Source organism: Anser brachyrhynchus (genome assembly GCF_964034855.1).
Source record: "Anser brachyrhynchus genome assembly, chromosome: 14".
Lineage (NCBI taxonomy): Eukaryota > Metazoa > Chordata > Aves > Anseriformes > Anatidae > Anser > Anser brachyrhynchus.
The window spans coordinates 2223737-2242020 of NC_137709.1; the positions used below are offsets into that span (position 1 = coordinate 2223737).

Consider the following 18284-nt stretch of genomic DNA (forward strand, 5'->3'; position numbering starts at 1 on the left):
CAATTGATTTCTTGAAAGCCTAAAGCCTCTGTAAGATAGATCTGTACTTGCACAGTTAACTTGCAAACTTCATTGTTGCGGGTTATTTCACAGTTAGTTGTCTGTGGCAGCTCAGTAGCAACAGAACAAACAGCGGATAATGAAGCTAATATCCGTATTATCTCCTTTTTATTTTCTTCATTAAGGGGAAGGCGGGGAGGGGGAATAAATTATGTTCACGTTCCCTTTGATATGAGTATGTGAGGCTGGTGGAGGAAGACTGTTCCCAGAGTATTTGAAGCGCCCCTAATTGTGTCTGGTAAGTTGGTACGTTTTCATTCTTTGTTGTGCTACTAAGAGACTTGGAAAGAAAGTATACTGAAAACCTTTACTTGCTATGGTATGTGCCTTCTGCAGCATTCCGATAATGTAATGTTAGGCAAAACTTCCCTCAAGAAACAAAACTGTCAATAGTGGAAATGTTATACAGGTGAAAACGTGCACAAGTCCTGGGCTCAGCTCGCTGCAAGCTGAGTACAGCCTTGCACAGCTAGCAGTACACACTGGCCATTTTCAAGGAATCGCATTGTTTATTTTTCTCGTTCTTTATCATGATTTTCATTAGCAAAGACACACCCTGCCTATACAAAGCCCGATCTTGGCTCTAAGCACATTCCAAGGCACTCTTGCCCTTTCGCAGCAAGACGTGTGTGGGCCGGGCGCTCTCCCTTGTGAAAGGCTATCTGTTAGCGGCTCACAAAGGGCAGAGCTTTCTGCATCTTCTCCCCCCGCCCCCCATTTCCTACCGTGATTTATACCTCTGGATTTACAAACACACCCAGGGGGAGGTTGTGAGAGTGCCCAGCGGTGGCCAGGCTGTTCTGGTTAAAGTCTGACCAGTTTGTCTAGAGCACAGAGCTGAGCGGGTGCCATTTTGCTCCGTGCTGGCAGCTGGGCTCTTCAGTTCCTATCCTCTGTTGTTTCTGAGATCTGTAACAAGTGTCTGATTGAAAGCGATTATATGCCTGCAGCAACATCCGATACGCTTTTCTCTATTGTATATTTTACATATCAAAACTCAGTGTGTGTCAGGAGGTGTGTGCAGTGCACCAAGGCTCGGTCATTTGAATTCCATAAGGGGAGGTCTGGTTATAAAACTCAAGGAGCATTAGAGCAAACTTGTCCAGAGGCAGACGTTTAAAGAAATAAAACTAGCCTTCAACTTCTTGAGGAGTAAAAACCACAGAGTTTGTGCTCACACCAAGTTAGGCTTTAATTAATAAAGCATTACTGAGCCTAGATTTTCTGTGAGGGACGTGTGATTATAACACAAATAAGGATTTTGTGTTTTCATTGGACATTAAATCAGCCTCCTCTTGTCTTCAATAAAGCTAAATATTAGGTAAACAAGAATTTGGCGAGAGCTTATTGTGCAGAGACAGACAGAAGGCAGCTGAGAGGTTCCTGGTATTGCTGTTACAATATTTTAATAGTTCTAGAAGATTGCAAATTTGCTGGAGTTTTGATTTTAGAATCTCTGTAGCAGCAGTAAAATACATCTCTTTCCAGGACTTCAGGACTGGAGAGAGAATGACAAGTAAATAACCCTGCTTCCCAGTGGGCTCGTTAAGCACTCTTCTCATTTCGGGGACGCTGATACAACAGGTGCCCGTGCTCTGCCGCACGCTGCAGAGACGTGATGTTTTCCCTGGGTCCCGACAGAGTTAAGCTTGACGAGCAAAGCTGCGAAGCCGCCTGGTGACTCGGCACCGGGAATGTTGGCCCAGGGCTGTGCCAGGCATTTCCACCCAGACGGAGCCGCGCTCGGCAGCTGTGGGCACTTGGCATGTGGAGGGAGGCAGATTCCCCTCTGAGAGCCCCACACCTTTTTTGGTACGAAGCACAAGAGGTTCTTCCCCCACTTTTCAGGGGATGGCCAATGATGAGCCGGGCTCTGCAAGCAGATACCTGCTGCAGCGCCTGGACAGCTGCGTCTTTCCTCACAAACAACCGAAAATTAGCTAACCCTCCTGTTTTAGCTTTGTCAGGGGATCCCGTAAGAGATCGACTGCCTTTTTCAGCCCTGTGACACTAGATCATGAGCAGATGTCTCAGCACAGGCGTTTGCACGCTGAGTGTACGAGGGCAGCATGTGACAGGAGAAGTGGGCGCTGCTGCCGCCCTTGCTCACAGCCGTGGTCCCCACCCAGACATCCACGTCCCCGGGGCTGCCTCGCTGGATGGGGATGCACCTCTGCTGCAAGCCGGTGGGTTTGTTCCAAATCCTCCGCTAGGGAACTGCGGCCGTGTCTGTTCCTCGTGCTGCCAAGTGTCTGGTTCCTAAGGAGACTGCATTACTTGGTTCGCAGGTGACAGTACTGCGGCCTGTGACTGGTCTCTGCTGGGAGACTCACTTCTGTTTGTCTGTTCTTTTTCCTGTGACGTCTCCCCGCCTGCCTCCTGCTCACACGTACCCCTCGCCCGTCTCGCCTCCCTGCTTGCTTCCCCGTGTCCGTGCAAGGGCCGGCCCAGACCTCCCTGCACACGTGCGTCCCTCTTGGGCCGTGCTCAGCTTTCAGGCCCGTGGCAGGCGTGAACACAGGTACTCCGAGGGCCGAATTTCAGGCCAGGCGTGACAGCCAACTCCTTTGGGGTGCAGGCACCAGGTGGCCCAGCCAGTGCTGAGCTTTCAGCCCTCACCCTGCGTTTCCTGGCCCTTGCCTGAGTGCTTGGCTTCTCAACCAAGAAGCCAACCACTGCTCACGCGAACCCTTGCGAAGGCTGTTAGCATACTTCGCTGCGCTGCTGCTGCTGCATGCACGGGTCATGTCATAGAAATGGTGCAAAGACCAGCTGAAACAAAGGGCTGCCACTCAGACGGGATAAGGATGCCCCAGGAATGGTCTGCACGGGAGAGGTGCGGAGTAAATAACGAAGCTGGGAGGGGAGCCTTGCCTTGGTGTTTTCCTTAAACTGAATGAGTTTGAGGACGGGGTTGGTTTCTAGCTGTCCGGTGTAACTGCTTGTTTTCCTTTTGTGTTGTCCACAACAAGGTGGCTTTACTGCCAGGGATCTGATTGAAGAGAGGTGCCGGTTGACATGTAAGGAGCTGAAAGATCTCCTGTGTCTAAAGATCAGCCTAGAGGAAAGTGTGGAAGAAGGAGTTCAGAGGGACCATGAGGAAGGGGAAGAGGAGGGAGAAAAGAAAGCAAGAGGCAAGCTGTGCACTGTGCTGAGTTCACATCCAGAGCTGGAGTGGTTTGGCTGGGAAGGGGGAAAGACAATGAATCGGAAAAGGGCCGTGGCTTGTTTCCAGGATGCAGCGACAGAAGACGATTTTCAGAAGCTGTTTGTTTGGAAGAAGTGAAAGTGAGAGAGCGAGAGAGAGGGCCAGGGGTGCACGCTTTGAGATCTGGAGGTACAACCATAAAAAAAAGTGGGTTTGGATTTGGAGAGCAAAAAGTTCGTTTTGCCATGTAACCTAGTTGTCTTTATCTTTGGGATAATATAACTGAAAGGTCATATGATATTTGATCTCCTACTGCGGCAATTTCTTTCACTCCAAATGTCACATTTATCCCAAAGCAGAAAAATGGCATGCTGTTTTAAACAAGCGGGGATTAGCCACGTGTTCTAATACACTCCAGTGCTGGATAAATGGTGAGCAGTAAATTGCTTTGAGGGATTAGTAATCGGATAGCCAGCCCTTTGCTTTTAGGTGAGTTGTGTGAAATCAAGACTCCGGTCTCTATCTCGCTCCCTGTGGACAGGTTTCCAGCGAGTCAGGGCCAGCAGACAAAGCCCCCAGCTGTAAGCAGCGGAGACGGAGCCCTGCCACCTTAGCTCTGCCTGTTCTCTGCACAGAAACAGAACACCAGTGGGGGAGCAGCAGCTTGTCCTTCTACTTCTTTCACTCACCGGTGACAAATAGAGGAACTTGGCAGCTCTGGAAATAGTGAGAAAGCAGCGCTTGAGAGCTGCCTTTAAGAAAGATACCTGGATTTTTACAGCAGGACTCAAAGGGAAAGAATGAGCGCCTGTTCAGGCTACTCTCTTGTCCTAGACAGAAGCACACATTTAACTACACATTTAGACCAAAAAAATAAAGCAAAGGAGTTAACTTATCAATTTTGGAGTAATTTTTCAGCTTTGTGAAGTTCCCTTTGCTGAGTAATGTGCTCTAGAAATGGGGTACAGAGTTCCCGAAGAATGGTGGCTTTATTTGAATACATGGATTTCTCTGTCGCCACCACCACAGTGGTATTTGAGCACCGGTTGTTGCAGAGAGGTAGAGGAGTGTAAAACATACGATGACATTTCTCTTTCCTTCTGTCACTCACAGCCCCTAACACACATGCATGCAGCCTGGTTTTAGTTCAGTGCACCAGGCTCCTTTTCACTGTCTTATTATCCCCAAACCAGAACTTGCTCGGTGGAAATTCCTCTGCCTCCTCCTCCTGTGCACAGCACCATGCATGTTCTTTCCACTCACTGGGGAATTTATAGACACGGTGGCAAGGAGTTAAAGGTCTTTGCTGATAGAGGTGCAGAAAAGAGATTCCAGAAGCAGAACCGTGGAAGAAACCTATTCCGTACCCTGCCTTACTATAAAGGCAGTTCGCTGTACGCTACCTTCAGTACTACCTGGTAGGTCTCCAAGACTCTCAGCAAATTATGACCTCTAATGTAAGAACTGTGCCTGTCGGGAAGTCTTTGGAGCTGTCGGTATCTGCAGAGAGTTGGCAGAGAAGGAACAAAGAGCGCGGCCGCAGCGGGGAAGGCAGCGTGGCAGCCGGGAGCGGCAGCTGCCCGCAGCATCCTTCCAGCAGATGTGCTGCTCTCCAGCAAAATGTGCATTTCGGAGCACTCCAGCAGCACTGTGCCTAGAGAGCTGCTTTGCTGCAACTATATATTTGGAAAGAAAATCCAGAGTTTTGAAATTTTTCCTTATACAGTTCTTCAATAATTTGGTTGCCGCTTTATTTTTGGAAACCTGGCTTGAATATGTTTCAGATACTATGCTGGAATGCAAGTAACCCCACTCCTTTGTTGCGTACTAGCCTGAGATTGGTTGCACCTAAAGTTGCATTGACCTTTGGAGTCAGTGACAGTGGAGGAGAGAGGCAGTGCAGGTACTTGATCTCACTGTCCAACAGGTTATTCTTGAGCACATGGTAAGTTTTTAACAGCACAACAACCAAAGTTTGCCAGTGGTTTGCATTTTAGGAGGGGTTTACTGTTTGAGAGGTTCCATAAAGTTAAGTATCTGATAGATCCTGACCTTTACAGACTCCTCACAGGAGTCTTGGTTCAATAAATACCACTGCAGATACCAAGTGACTATTCTCCTGGTTCCTATTTAGATTAGGCAGCTGTTACCTCAAGATACCAGACTCCCCAGTGGATCTGGGGAAAGCTGCTGTGCAGAAAAATGCAGTGGAAAGGAAAAGAAATCAGTTAAATGTCAGTAATTTGCAAACTAAGCCTGTTCTTGTAGTGCACAGAACATTTGTCACTTGTAGAAATGCACTTACTGGCTTCACAGTCTCAAGGAAGCTCACTCACAATAGGAGCTTTTTAGAGGGAACTTTCAACATCTGATGGAAAATGCAAGCTGAAATGTGGTTTGCCTGCAAAAGCTTCTGTAACCCTGTGGATCTTATGTGGTTTTATCACATGATGCTTGCCTAGCCTAGGACATTGTTGTTTGTGTCAGAGATAAAATGCAATTCTAGTTCACGAGTTCCTACTGCAGTCATATGATTATCATTCACATGTTCCAGCCATTGTGCACTGTGCTCCAGCCACAGATACTTGCCATTAGCAAATCCGCATATTGCAGGAATTCAACGTACTCGCAGCGTGTCGTAATGAGATGGTACTACCGTGGGGGGTGTATGTGGCAGTAAAACACAGAACTCGGTGGCTGGTGGACGCTTCCTTCCCCTCGGCCACCGATCTGCTGATCTGTCTGCACATTTCTCCTCCAGGCTCTCTGCGGCAGCAGCTCTATAATTGGAGCAGCAGTGCAGTGCGGAGCTCGATAATCCCGGACATTTTCCGCTGCTTTGCCTAAATCTTCCCATGGTTAGGGCCAAGTAAAAGCCACCTGGTGTCTAAGGTGTTCCACGCAGAAGGGGAAAAGACAAACGGACAGAGCAGTAACCTGCACAGCCTGGGCTGGACTTGTGGGATCCTCATCCTGTCCCTGATCAAAATCTGCCAGCCCTCCCCAGCAGTCAGGGCAGTCTTCTTCTTGTACACGTGTGGCCGATTGTGGAGCAGAGACACGAAGCTAACACCCTTATGAGCTGGGTATTTCACACTTTCCCTATTCTGCCCTTATTTTCTAGCTATTAAAGACTGAGACATGCTTATGTTTTTGCCTGAAGTGGGAGCTCGTGATGAAAACTTGCGAGCCTGGAGATGAAGCTATGCCCCATAATGGCACGTCGGTGTTTCCGTCAATCCTTTGAACCTTGCTTGCGGTGTTCTTTGCTTCCAGCGTGCTCTTACCGGTTGGGAGATTGTATCGGAAATGTTAATTGAGAAAGTCTCAGGGCAGAGTTACTATGTAATTTTAAGCGGTGTGGACTATTTCTGTCTCTCAGTGCTGCACACTAGCAAATGTAAATAATGTCAACCTTGCGTGGGTGTTTCCAAGTTTAATGAGTATACGAACAGTCCTTTGGGATCTCTGGGTGCAGAGGGCTGCCTAATACTGCTGTAAATGGCATTAACGTGGGCTGATTCTGCTCGGGCTGCTGGGATTCGCAGGTGAAATCATAAAGGTTTTTGAATCTCGAACAAAACATTGGCGGAGCATCTCCAGTGCCAGTATTGATAAAGTTTTGTGTGTAGGGTTGCACTCCTACACCCAGATGATCCCACGTTTCAGTTCCAGCTCCATCCGAGCCCTTCTAGCTCCCTTTTTTGCTGTGCTTTCTGTCTGAATCACGCATCAGAAATCACCCCTTGGACCATTTCTCCATCATTTTGTGGAACTCCTCTGGCTTCTCTGTAACACCAGCTGTGGTTTTCAGCTCTGTCATGTTCAGCCTCACAGAGCACTCATACTGAAAACAAAAGGAAGGGAACGGGTCTCCTCCGTGCCACTGCTCTGAAAGACACGGGGACGTGGACACAGCAAGGAAGAGATCCGTAAAGTAACGCCTTTTCTTCCCACTTAGCCCTGTCACACGAATCTCTCCCGAATTCTGTGTTGCTCTGGCTCGACCGTTCCCAGTCTGGGCGTTTTTCTGTATATCGGGAGCTGCGTCGTGGCGTGGTCTGGCTGGCATCGTCGCGGTGCGGGCCGTGCATGTCACACCGCTGCCACCTCTGCCCCAGTGGGCACAGGCAGTGGGGTGCAACAGGTGGAGCCTATTGTTGCCGTCCTCTGAGCACTTTGGTGCCCTCCTTTCCCCTAATCCTGGGCCTGAAAAAGAGATGGGTAAAGCTTCAGAGAGGGACATCGGCTTAGGAAAATGGGGTTGGAGTGATGTGCTGGCTCCTGGCTAACTGGAAGTAAACCAGCTCAGCTCTCTTTCCTACAGCCAGGCTGCGAGAGATGCTAATAAATACTTTGTTAACTGTTTTCTTGGTGCATAAACCATTCTGCTGTTAAATGTCTTACCCAGACAGGTAAGTGCAATAAACATTGCACTAATCAGTGATTTTGTGGCTGGGGGTCTCAGTGTGGCACATGTTGTGTGTTTCAGAAACTCTGCAGCGATGCTCAGGTGCGGGTTTTTGGGAAATGTTGCCAACTGAAGCCCGGAGGAGATAGCTCTTCTTCCTTGGATAGTTCAATCAATTCGTCGTCCTCATTCTCTGATGCAAAAGAACAATGCCCAAAATATCAGGTGAGTTCCCTTCCTTTTTTTTTTTTTTTTTTTGTCTAACTATGTCAAATACATACAACAGGTGAGGTACCGAATGTTTTTAAATGCTTGAAATTAAATGCTGGCTGGGGAGAGCAATTTCTAGTCAAACTTGGACTTGGTTCTGGCTGATTCTTATTTAATTCTATAGCCTTGGGTTTGAATAAGTTTAAAACCAATCAGCTGGGTCTCTGAGGACCGTTCTTCAATAGCAGAAGCTTCTCCGTGACGTTTGTTCTTTGTTATGACCTAGGTGATAACAGTCAGTGTGATCAGACTTGGCACAAATATCCCATCTGGGTATCAGTGGGGTAGTTTATTTTACTTGATAGCTAAATGCCAGGGAAGCAACACAGAAATATGCTGTGTGAAGGGACTGTCTGTGTAACAGCTTTATAACGAGGGTTTCAGCACACTTGAGTTACATTTTACATAAGAGATTTTGGCTCTGGGAGTAGCTAGAGTCATCTGACACGGATATATTTCTGTCATCTCCCCTTCCATGGATCACAAGTGTTTTATATTAAGCCATCCTAAAATAGAACTGAGCCCTTCCACTCTTTGTAATGAAGTAATTGTGTGTTTGAGGGAAGCTGCTATCTCCACGACGTATGCTGAAGTACAGTACTACTGATGTCTTCATCTACTGTAGATAGAAGTGAAGAAGCTTTCGGTGCTGACTTTCCCACTGTCGTGCTAGCTCTCGCTATGTTTGGCGAGCTGCAGATTTTTCTTGTTTTCTCTTTCACATCACATTCTTTTCTACAGTTTCAAAAGGTGGCTGAAGGTCTGTTTTCCATTCCTCCCTTCCTGGAAGGGCATTCAGCCGCGGTCATGGAAGGAAGAGACGTTTCTGTCTGCAGCTTCCTTCCAGCACGGGGCGACCTCCTTCGTGCATTGTGCGACCAAGAGAAGTGACGTCCCCCCACTAGCCAGAAATCCTCTCTCCTGCTGGGCAGCCTCTCTACAAACAACGTTCAACGTTATTAAAGGAAATTAATTTTAGTGGTTTGCACGGCAGCATATTTTAAAGTTGCGGAAAGTTTTCCCTTTTAAGTCCTCACTTCCTCATGCATATCTCCCAGTCAGAATCTTACCGAAGTGAACTGATGTGTGGCCGTGTGTCTGGCTCGGAAAGCGTGCGAGAATCTTCCAGCTTAAATTGGTCTTCCACAGAGTATTTGCTGTAAATTATTTACTGCGTTGCCAGTACTCCTTCCAGGCCTCCTCAGCAAGCGAGCAGAGGTCCATAAATACAAGAGTTCTTTACTGCATGATAAAATCTGTATCGTAATTTATCATGTATATGAAAGGGCCCTAGTAAGTTTGTCCAGGCGTCCGTCAGCCTGGTATTTCCTGTCTTCTAACTACTCTATTTTGTACCCTCGGAAGCTACTTAATGGGTTTGCAGTATTTATAAGTTCTTCTGTTGCTTTTTTTAATGGTATAAAATGGAAGTCCAAGTAATACAATGTTAATAGGATGTTTACGTAGTTCTTTGTTTCCTTGTTTTGGTACACTTTGACAAGGGATGGGCAATTCTGATAGTTCTTCGGAAGGTGAAATCTAAGGTTTTGGACATTATTACGTTAGCGTTACTTCTGGACTGAAAGTCTTCCAGAATTGTTGATCACAGCATTTGAGATTTATCTCTGTATTGCATATTTAATTTATATATGTACTTAGCTATTAATAGGACAATATGCACAGCAGATGGAATAGTAAATGCTTGAGGTGTTATATTAAGAAAAGTAATTTCCAAATAATGCAAATGTTACTACCTCCAATATGCTAATGTGCAGTAACAAACACTTACTGGTGTTTTATGATCTTTTTTAATGTGAGCTCGTAAATACGACCTAGGGAATTGGTTTGTGTTCAAGCTGTCAATGCTGGAGGTTCTGCCCTTTTTTACCAGATGCTCCTTGGCTATTTTTCATTTGAGTTTTTAATATTTAACCTCTTTCCTCAGCTGATTGCACTCTACTTTGGTCTCAAGTGACCTTTATTTTGCAGATCTAAAGGCAAGGATTTGAGCTGGAGCGGTGTTTCCATCCTGAGTGCATTAAAGATGTGCGTCTTCTGTTATGCATAGCTTAATAGTTGCCATGAAGTGTAGATGAAATGCCAGACAGAAAGAGACCATGGGTGCATCTTACCACGCTCTTTGCCTTCAGCATTGCTTGCCTCTGTCTTTCAGAGGGAAGGGAAACCCCTATAATTAAATTTGAAAGCAGCAGATTTTCACTTGCTTTTTTTAATTTGGTTTCTTGACAAGGAAAATCAATAATTTACTTTCAAGCATTTCTTTCCTCAGCTGTAGAAATAGATTTTTCACACTAGCAGAAAGTAGAAACCAAAACTGACCCATCAAGGGCGTGACATTTATTCAGAACAAGCCCTTCAATTGGAGATCTGCAACAGATTTAAAAAATAGCAATCAGAATATTTGGCTGTAATAACTGGTAGTTTCCTCGCGTCGAGGTTTCGTGATGCTGATAGACCCATCATTTCCCAGAGCCATTAACATTCATTCTTGTACTTCCCCGGAGCTTCTGGGTTGGGGTAGACTTATTCAAGTCTAGTTTTTCCAGTACTGCCTACAGTGCACCTAGACAGTTAGGCAGTAAGGCATCTTGGAAAGTAAGGGTGGAAATTTCTGTGTGACTCAGCTAACAATCAGATTTTGCCTTGTCATATGAACACGAGCAAACCTTGCAATTACATCCTCATTTTTATAACTCTGATTGCTCCTTTCAGGTCTCCCCTATCTTTCTTGCAGTGATAGCAGACTTCAGAGGTTAATAGTATGTCTGTTAAAGGACTGTCATCTTAATTGAGAGTGCTTGAGATGAGCTGGAAATTAGGGAGCGTTACAAGTGTGCTGCCTTTTGGTCGATTAGCATTTCCTTGTTCTTGCCCTTGTTCTGCGGGCTAGCATTGAGTGGTCATCTCCATATCACTCCTTATTCCTGGTAGGAATCCGTGGTGTGGACACCCTGTCCTTGATTGTGCTATGAGCTCACTGTCTGACGCTGGGCAAACATCGAGATATATTCCAAGCCTATTTAGGAATCCAAGTGAGGATCCCGCGCGTTCAGAGCTTTGATAAGGGGTACGGAGATACGTCACCTAGCATTTTCCAAGAACAAGGTTATTTCCATGGCTGATTTTAAGAACATTTTTTGGAAAGATTGCTCTGAGGAAGTGTTCTGAGTTATCACACACCTCAGAGCTCTCTTGCATAGTACCAAAGTATCTCGTCTATGAGCTGCCTGAGCTCTGTGAGTGCGTGACCACAATATTTTGAATTAACAAGGGCAAGGCACAAATGGAGAGCCAGTGCTAGCATGCTGCTAGCCTAGAGAAGAAACAGCCCTGGATAAAGAGACGGTAATCTCAGGCATTGACAGCATACAAATAAGATGACTGTCATCTGAGCAGTCATCTGCAGTTGATTGCCCTGAGTAACATTGTAATTTTAGGGTTTTGTCTGCGGCGTTTGATCTAGCCTGTGATCCTGTGCGGTGGCGTTCCTCCTTTGTAGTCGGCCAGCGTGCCTTACAGCAGGCTCTGGCCAGCCAGCTAGCAGGAAATGCTCATCTCGAGCACGGCATGTAGCTCGGAGAGCTGCAGCTCTTCCCTGGTACCATTGCAGGAGAAGGTACCAGGAACCATGAGAGAAAGATGTTTCAAGCACAAAACACCATCCATGGCTGAGTTACTGAGTGGGCAGTCTGCGTAAGATCACCGGTGAACTTGTGCCGCCTCTTGTCCCCCAGTTACGAGGTTTAGGCTTACTGGTTCTGTGTCATCCATGTGTGTAATCACACCCTTTAAGCTTCTTAGTCCCCTGACTCAATGCAGCTTGAATCTGCCCCGCTGCCCTGGATTGGGTAGGTGTGTTGGATGATTTTAGTGGTTTACTGCACAGCCCATTTGAAGATCACTTTCTGTTCTAGCTTTGTCTTTACTGAACTGTTCAACTTAATGTGTTCGACAGTGTTAGAGAGAGATTTTGCGTGTTCATCGTTTACATAAGGCCTATTTTACTTCAGTTTATGTTGCCTTAAATGGAAATGTGCTTCTAAAATGCCTAAAAAAAAGTGGATTTTTTTTTTCAGGGTTCTCGGTGCTCTTCAGATGCTAACATGCTCGGAGAGATGATGTTTGGCTCTGTGGCCATGAGCTATAAGGGCTCCACATTGAAAATTCACCAGATCCGGTAAGTTTCATTTTTTTCCTGCTGGTCATTTCAGAAGATTTAATCCTCAGTGCTAATTTAGAATGAATTGAATGCTGCAAGTGTAGAGCAAAAGGAATTTCTGGTTTGCTTTAAAGCTATTCTGATGTCACTTTGGACACAAAAGGTTGTTAAGTTGTGTTTAGGTCTATAAAATCTGGAGGGTTGTGAAATGGAAATGAAAAGCCTGTCTTGGCACTGCTTCTGACTGACATCTTCCGTTTTGACCTCTAGCTCACCTCCTCAGCTCATGCTCAGCAAAGTTTTCACAGCTCGCACTGGAAGCAGCATCTATGGAAGTCTGAATACGTGAGTCCGTTAGAAATCCTATCTATTGCTTATGACCAGATGAATGTAAAAAACATGGAAGACCTTTTTTGGAAAAATAGCCATCTGTTATATCCTGCCACTGGTCTCCTCACCTTTCCCTTGTGGTTGTCTTCACCTCAGTTTGCTTTAAGCGAATGAATGAGCCATTCCCTTGGAGCTTGCTATTGTGAGGCACAGAGGAGACGGGATGAGAACAGAACAGTGGAGTTGGGGAATTCAGTCCAAGATGAAGAAAAAGATGTTACAAAAACATCAGGCTTTGGACTGTTTGATATTTTGCTTTCTGTGTGTTAATTGACCCACCCCAGAATGTGGCTTGTTCTAGTGTAAGTCTGCATTCTTACCTTGTCTGTTCCATTTGAGCCATAATGAAGTGACGCTGTATTAAACTGAAACACAAATCACAGGTTTTGCTGTATGTTTTATTTTCTGGATTTTTTAGGTTGCAGGACAGTCTTGAGTTCATTAATCAAGACAGCAATACATTAAAGCCTGACCACAGTACGATTATGAATGGACTTCTTGGGAATATAGGTAATTACAAAATGATTTTATTTCCTATTATCTTTGAGTAATCACAGGTTCTAGAATATGAAAGTCTTCTAAGTAGAATCAAATAAAAAAAATCAGGGAAGCTAAGAACTTTACAGAAAAATAATGTTGATGAGGTTGGGAGGAGAATAAATTAATTCAAGGAACTGACAGTGGATTAATATATGCAGCTAAGCATATGTATGTGAAAATACATAGAGAAATATGTTGGAAAATAACAGTCTGTAGAACTTCTAAGCAGCACATCTTAGATGAGGCAGGATTGATTCTTCCTGGCTTAGTTCCCCAATTTTGTTTTTGTTAATAATTTCCATTCTGTTCTGTACTCTGGCCACCTTAGCACATGTGGCTGCATATTCCGTACAAAGTTAACCTTGCACAGTTGCACTTTAGTTTTTGATCAGATTAGATGGATGGTGGTGGTTTTTTTTTTTTTTTGGTCTGATCTTTGAAGCTGAGCAGTCTTGAAAAATGATTTGGAACCTTTGATTCTCAGCCGTCATGGAAGTGCTGTGGGTGAAGGCTTCACAAGCTTTAGATAACAGAGTGGAAGATGTTGGCTTTTCCCCATGCAGGCAGTAGAGCTGATAGTAAAGATACTGTACTTGAATGCTCAGGTGGAAGCACGTCTTCCCTTTCCCTTGGTTTAGATGATCCGCTTTCCAAACAAAGTGTCTTTTATGGTAGGTGGAATAAGACAAAGTGTCTTTTATGGTAGGTGGAATAAGGGACTTCTTTTTACACTTCATAGAGTATTGCGGTCTGTAAAATATACTGTTCTAGGGTTGGAGGTATGGAGTGAATTTGTTGATTTTGTTACCCTAACTGGGTCTCTGGCTCTTCCATGGCCCTAATTCTTGTTGGATGCAAGTGTCTACTTCTCTCCTTCCCATTGACTTCAATGCACGGTGTAGAATTATTGAAGCTAAGCCTGAGCTTAAATGCTCTTCAAACTGAAGAGCTCGTATGCCTCGTTAAAATCATTCCCAATTGTCCGTTTTTGAAGGAAGCCAGTGTAAGAAGGTATTAGCTATTAGATGCTTCCTGAATTTACGAAGTCAGAAAAGTTTAAAATATATATATATGCATTCTTCTTCTTTTAATATTCAGCATTCCTTCCGGACTTCAGTTGTGATTTCCCACTAGTGCAGGTGTGGGTGAGGTGCCCCATCTATGACAGAAGGGAACCCGTCCATTTCTAAGGTTTTGTTTGTGGTTTGTGCTGGCAGAAGTGTCCGTTGTATGACCAGAGTGCCATAAACTGCAAACTCAAACCGGGGCCCCGCAGCTCAGGCGCGGACCGAAGCTGGTTTCGGTGCCAGCTGTGCGCTCCCAGGAGGAGCACCGCGGGGCTCAGCCGCTGGGCACCCCGCGAGAAGCGACGAGGGGGCTGCTGGAGGAGGATGCTGAAATGTCTGTAATGGAGCCGCGCGGTTCTCAGGCTGTCGGAGAGCGTTTGTTTACAGTTCCCATTTCGGCGCGGAGGGAGCCTTGGGTAAGGCAGGCACCGAGGTTAATCTGTAACTGCAGCGTTTCTGACAACTCTGCTAAATACCAGAGGCTGCTCCTGACTCGCCGACTCTTGCCAGGCTGTGATAGGAGAAGGCTCTATGTGTTTTGGTTGGGAACTATTTACAAGCTGCTTTTTTTAGATAGGCTAGTTAAAAAAAAAAAAAAAAAAAAAGGGAGCTAGTCATGGCCTTTCCTCTAATGAGGAGTGAAGACCCAGGAGGACGGAAGGGAGCTTTGTGGGAGTGCAGCCTTCACGTTTTCTGTAGTCAGTAAACTTTGAGCAGGAGCTTCGAATCTGGGAGAGGGGCTGGCAATTAACTCATTAAAACTACCCGTTTATTTCTTCCAGCTCTGTGTACAGTAAATACACTCTGCCCCTTGTATATATACGGTCCAGTGTTACTTTTAATCCAAACCGCTAGGACTGCTAACATTTTATTTTGTATACAGTCGTTTCACTACCCCGATGTACTGTCTCTGTTCTCAGAACAGCTACTTCGGCCTGTAATTTTCTCTTGGTTCCACCAAGACGAATTTATGCCTGCCTTCCCTCCCTTCCTCCCCCATCGCCTTCAGCCACGGCGTTCCTCAGACACCCCCCCAGTGTGGATGTTAAAACAAACATTGTGCTCCGAGATGAATCTCCTGTTTGTGATCAAGTTCGGCTTCGAGCCTGCATAAATTAATCATTTTCAACACAGAAAAATAAAATAAATAAAAGCCCATGGACAGAAGCCCATCCTTATACGGGAGACAGTGTAAAGCTGGCTCTATTATTTTTATTCTATACGTACTGTGCATTTCAACTCTAAGCCATACTCCTTGACTCAACGTTCTTGTTAAGCGTAAGACCTATTTTCCTGCATACGTTAGTCTGCATTTATGTTGGCTTATATCTTCTCCCTGCCCTGGCCCCCTCCCTACAGACTGTTCTGCTTTACTAACCTCATTCTTTCATGTGTATTTTACGTTTTGCCATGTAGGTCTTTCACAGCTTTGCAGCCCTAGGCGGGCATTCTCTGAACAAGGTCCGCTCCGCCTGATCCGGAGCGCCTCTTTCTTTGCAGGTTTGCAGTGTGCTGTGTGCTGTGCTGTGTGGCTAGTCTAGCTGGGGTGACAAAACGTGGATTTGTAGTGCAGCCCTGGAAATAAGATTATTATTTTTTTAATACAAAATGGAGTGATTTCTGCTCTCTTATCTGTTTGGATGCATGCTTTAAATCCTGAGGACAGCAGGTATTTAAATAGTCCTCTTTGGGGCTGCTTGGTTGCTTTTTTGCTTTGTTTTGTTTGGAAAACTTACACAGATTTAATACAGGATTTCATCTTTCTAGAAATAATATTTCACAATAGTGTCAAGCTATTTTGATCTGGACTTGTTTCAAACAAACTGTAAAAGCTAAAAGTAACCTAGGTTGATACAAAGTGGATTTTTCCTGCTTTTAGTGTCTGGGTCTTATTTCCATGGCTGAGTAGCTTCTATTTCACAGGCGTATTTGTAAAATACATCACGTTTAAGTCTGTTAAGCCTGATACACTTTTGATCTTCTGTATATGCAGATTGTGAATCTGGATAGCTTATGGCTTAGATGAACAGCCAATACACTGCTCACAATTTCAAAGTATTTATTTTCTTCAGGACATCGTTGTAAAATCCTTTTAAAATTATATACATAGTAGCTGAGAAGGCCGGTATATGAATGAAATCTTGTTGATATTGGTTTGTGGGGGGTTTTTTTGGGTCTATACACTGAATGCTACCTATGTGGCTAACATCTTTTTGGTAGACTACAATTTTATCAAAAAATACCCATGTAAAGAAATAGTGAAAGTGAGCCTGGTTCAGTTTGTACTGAAGTAGGTGTATGGACTGCAGAAAATTACACATGAGCTTTTCAAATAAGTGCTTTGGCTTGTTCAGCTAAGCAGCCTTTCTTGGTGATGGCCTTGTGCAGTGCTGTTGATCTGAATTAATGAGCATGTTTTTGTTTCAATAATTACACGGAGATCTGCAAACAAGAAAGGAACTGTATATTCCCCTGCTAATTGGTGTTCCTTCTTTTACAGTTCACAGCAACCCTATGGATATGCCTGGGAGGGAGCAGAATGAGGACAGAGACAGTGGTATAGCGAGATCTGGTAATGTCAGTTCTGTGTATTAACCCTGTAGTCTCTGAAAATATTAAGTACTATCGACTAGGTAGTCATCTATCTTGTTACTGAGACATCTAGACGTCATCAAATAGCTTTCCTGAAATGTGACTATTGTTTTTTTGTTATATGTAAGCATTAATGTGTACATAATATGTATGGACAAATACCTTAGGCATCCAGGGTATTCCATTAGGAACGTCACAGAGCTAATCTGAACAGCAGTGCAGTTTATTAAAGCATACTGCAAATAAACAAGCCAAATTAAATATTGAAATGAGATTGCAGTATTTTTATACACCACTTGTTATGTCTTTACCAAATTGAGGAGGATAGTAATGCTAAAAGATGAGTTTGCCTTCACAGTACCTCTCCCTGCCCTCATTCAGGATAATGGGCACTGAGGGTGGAAAGGCCTTTAAAAGATGTGATTAATGTTACTCCTGTCTACAAAGAATTTATTTCCCAATGCTGGGGGTTGATGAGCAAGGTGCAGCCTGTATGTTGCTTATCATATAAAACTGCAGGACTGTCCCACCCTTGTAGTGCTTGTATAGCTTGTTAATGTTGTTATAAACTGGTTATTTTTAGATAAGAAGCATTGATAAGCAAAAGAGAAGGCTCTTGATGAGCAACGCCAGTTTATATTCAGGGTCATAGTTGAGTTGCTGGTATTATTTTCCAAATATTCTTTCTCCTGGAGAGATTTTTATTTACTGCTCTTATTCTTGCAGCGTCTCTTAGCAGTCTGCTCATCACTCCGTTTCCATCTCCGGGCTCTTCATTTAACAAAAGCTGTGCTAGCAGCTACCAGCGGCGGTGGCGTCGCAGTCAGACTACCAGCTTGGAGAATGGGGTCTTCCCTCGATGGTGAGCTGGGCGTGATACTGCTGGTTGCTTCCCATAATTTTCCACCATTGTCAGCTTGATTCTGCTCTTGCATATATACACCTGTTCTTGCTGTTGCTTTCTGTGGCCTTACAAAGGTGTAAGTCAGGCTGCAGTTCAGTACCTGACCTTTTCAGTATCCATTTTCTTCATGCCAGTCATTGTTTTGCACTAATGGGAAAACCTTTAGTAAAACTTAAACCTGTAGGCTGTACTTTTGAGGATGAGAAGCCCTAAAATCCTACTCAAATTCTTGGCAGAGGTAAGAGAGAACTAGGATGCCATATTCTAATCCCACAAATGCTTTGAACCTGGTTCCAAATTTTGTGATTGCGGGATTAATTAATGATTGCTTTTAAAGAATTGCAAAATGGGTGTTATTGAAGGGTGTTATTGCTTTGACAACACGTGCAAACAAATGGTGTTCATTGGAGTTAAATGTTCTAGAATTTAATTGCACAGGAAACCAAGGTACAACTTTAAACAGTGGATTACATTAACTTTCTATTTTTTCCATGCTTCAAGGTCCATGGATGAAAGCTTTAACTTGTCAGATGACAGCTCTGGTCCTAGCCCAGGAATTGTTAGGAAGAAAAAGATAGCAATTGGAGTTATTTTTTCACTCTCAAGAGATGAAGATGAGAACAACAAATTTAATGAATTCTTCTTCTCACATTTTCCACTTTTTGAGAGTCACATGAACAAACTGAAGAGTGCAATAGAACAGGTAAACACAGTCTCTCTTG

The 18284-nt window shown here is 44.5% G+C and overlaps 1 protein-coding gene across 4 annotated transcripts in view; it reads left to right on the forward strand.

Annotated features, from left to right (window-relative positions):
• The window catches only part of FNIP1 (folliculin interacting protein 1), a 67025-nt gene that overhangs the window by 31025 nt on the left and 17716 nt on the right, over window positions 1-18284 (forward strand). For 3 of the 4 annotated variants that reach the window (XM_080555461.1, XM_080555464.1, XM_080555463.1), the window contains exons 3-10: window positions 7701-7844; window positions 11987-12087; window positions 12340-12414; window positions 12878-12969; window positions 15483-15566; window positions 16567-16638; window positions 17385-17520; window positions 18064-18265. In XM_080555461.1, coding sequence (XP_080411587.1) covers window positions 7701-7844; window positions 11987-12087; window positions 12340-12414; window positions 12878-12969; window positions 15483-15566; window positions 16567-16638; window positions 17385-17520; window positions 18064-18265 — 906 coding nt within the window. The remainder of the gene's footprint in view (window positions 1-7700; window positions 7845-11986; window positions 12088-12339; window positions 12415-12877; window positions 12970-15482; window positions 15567-16566; window positions 16639-17384; window positions 17521-18063; window positions 18266-18284) is intronic. The other variant, XM_080555462.1, reaches the window with a different exon arrangement.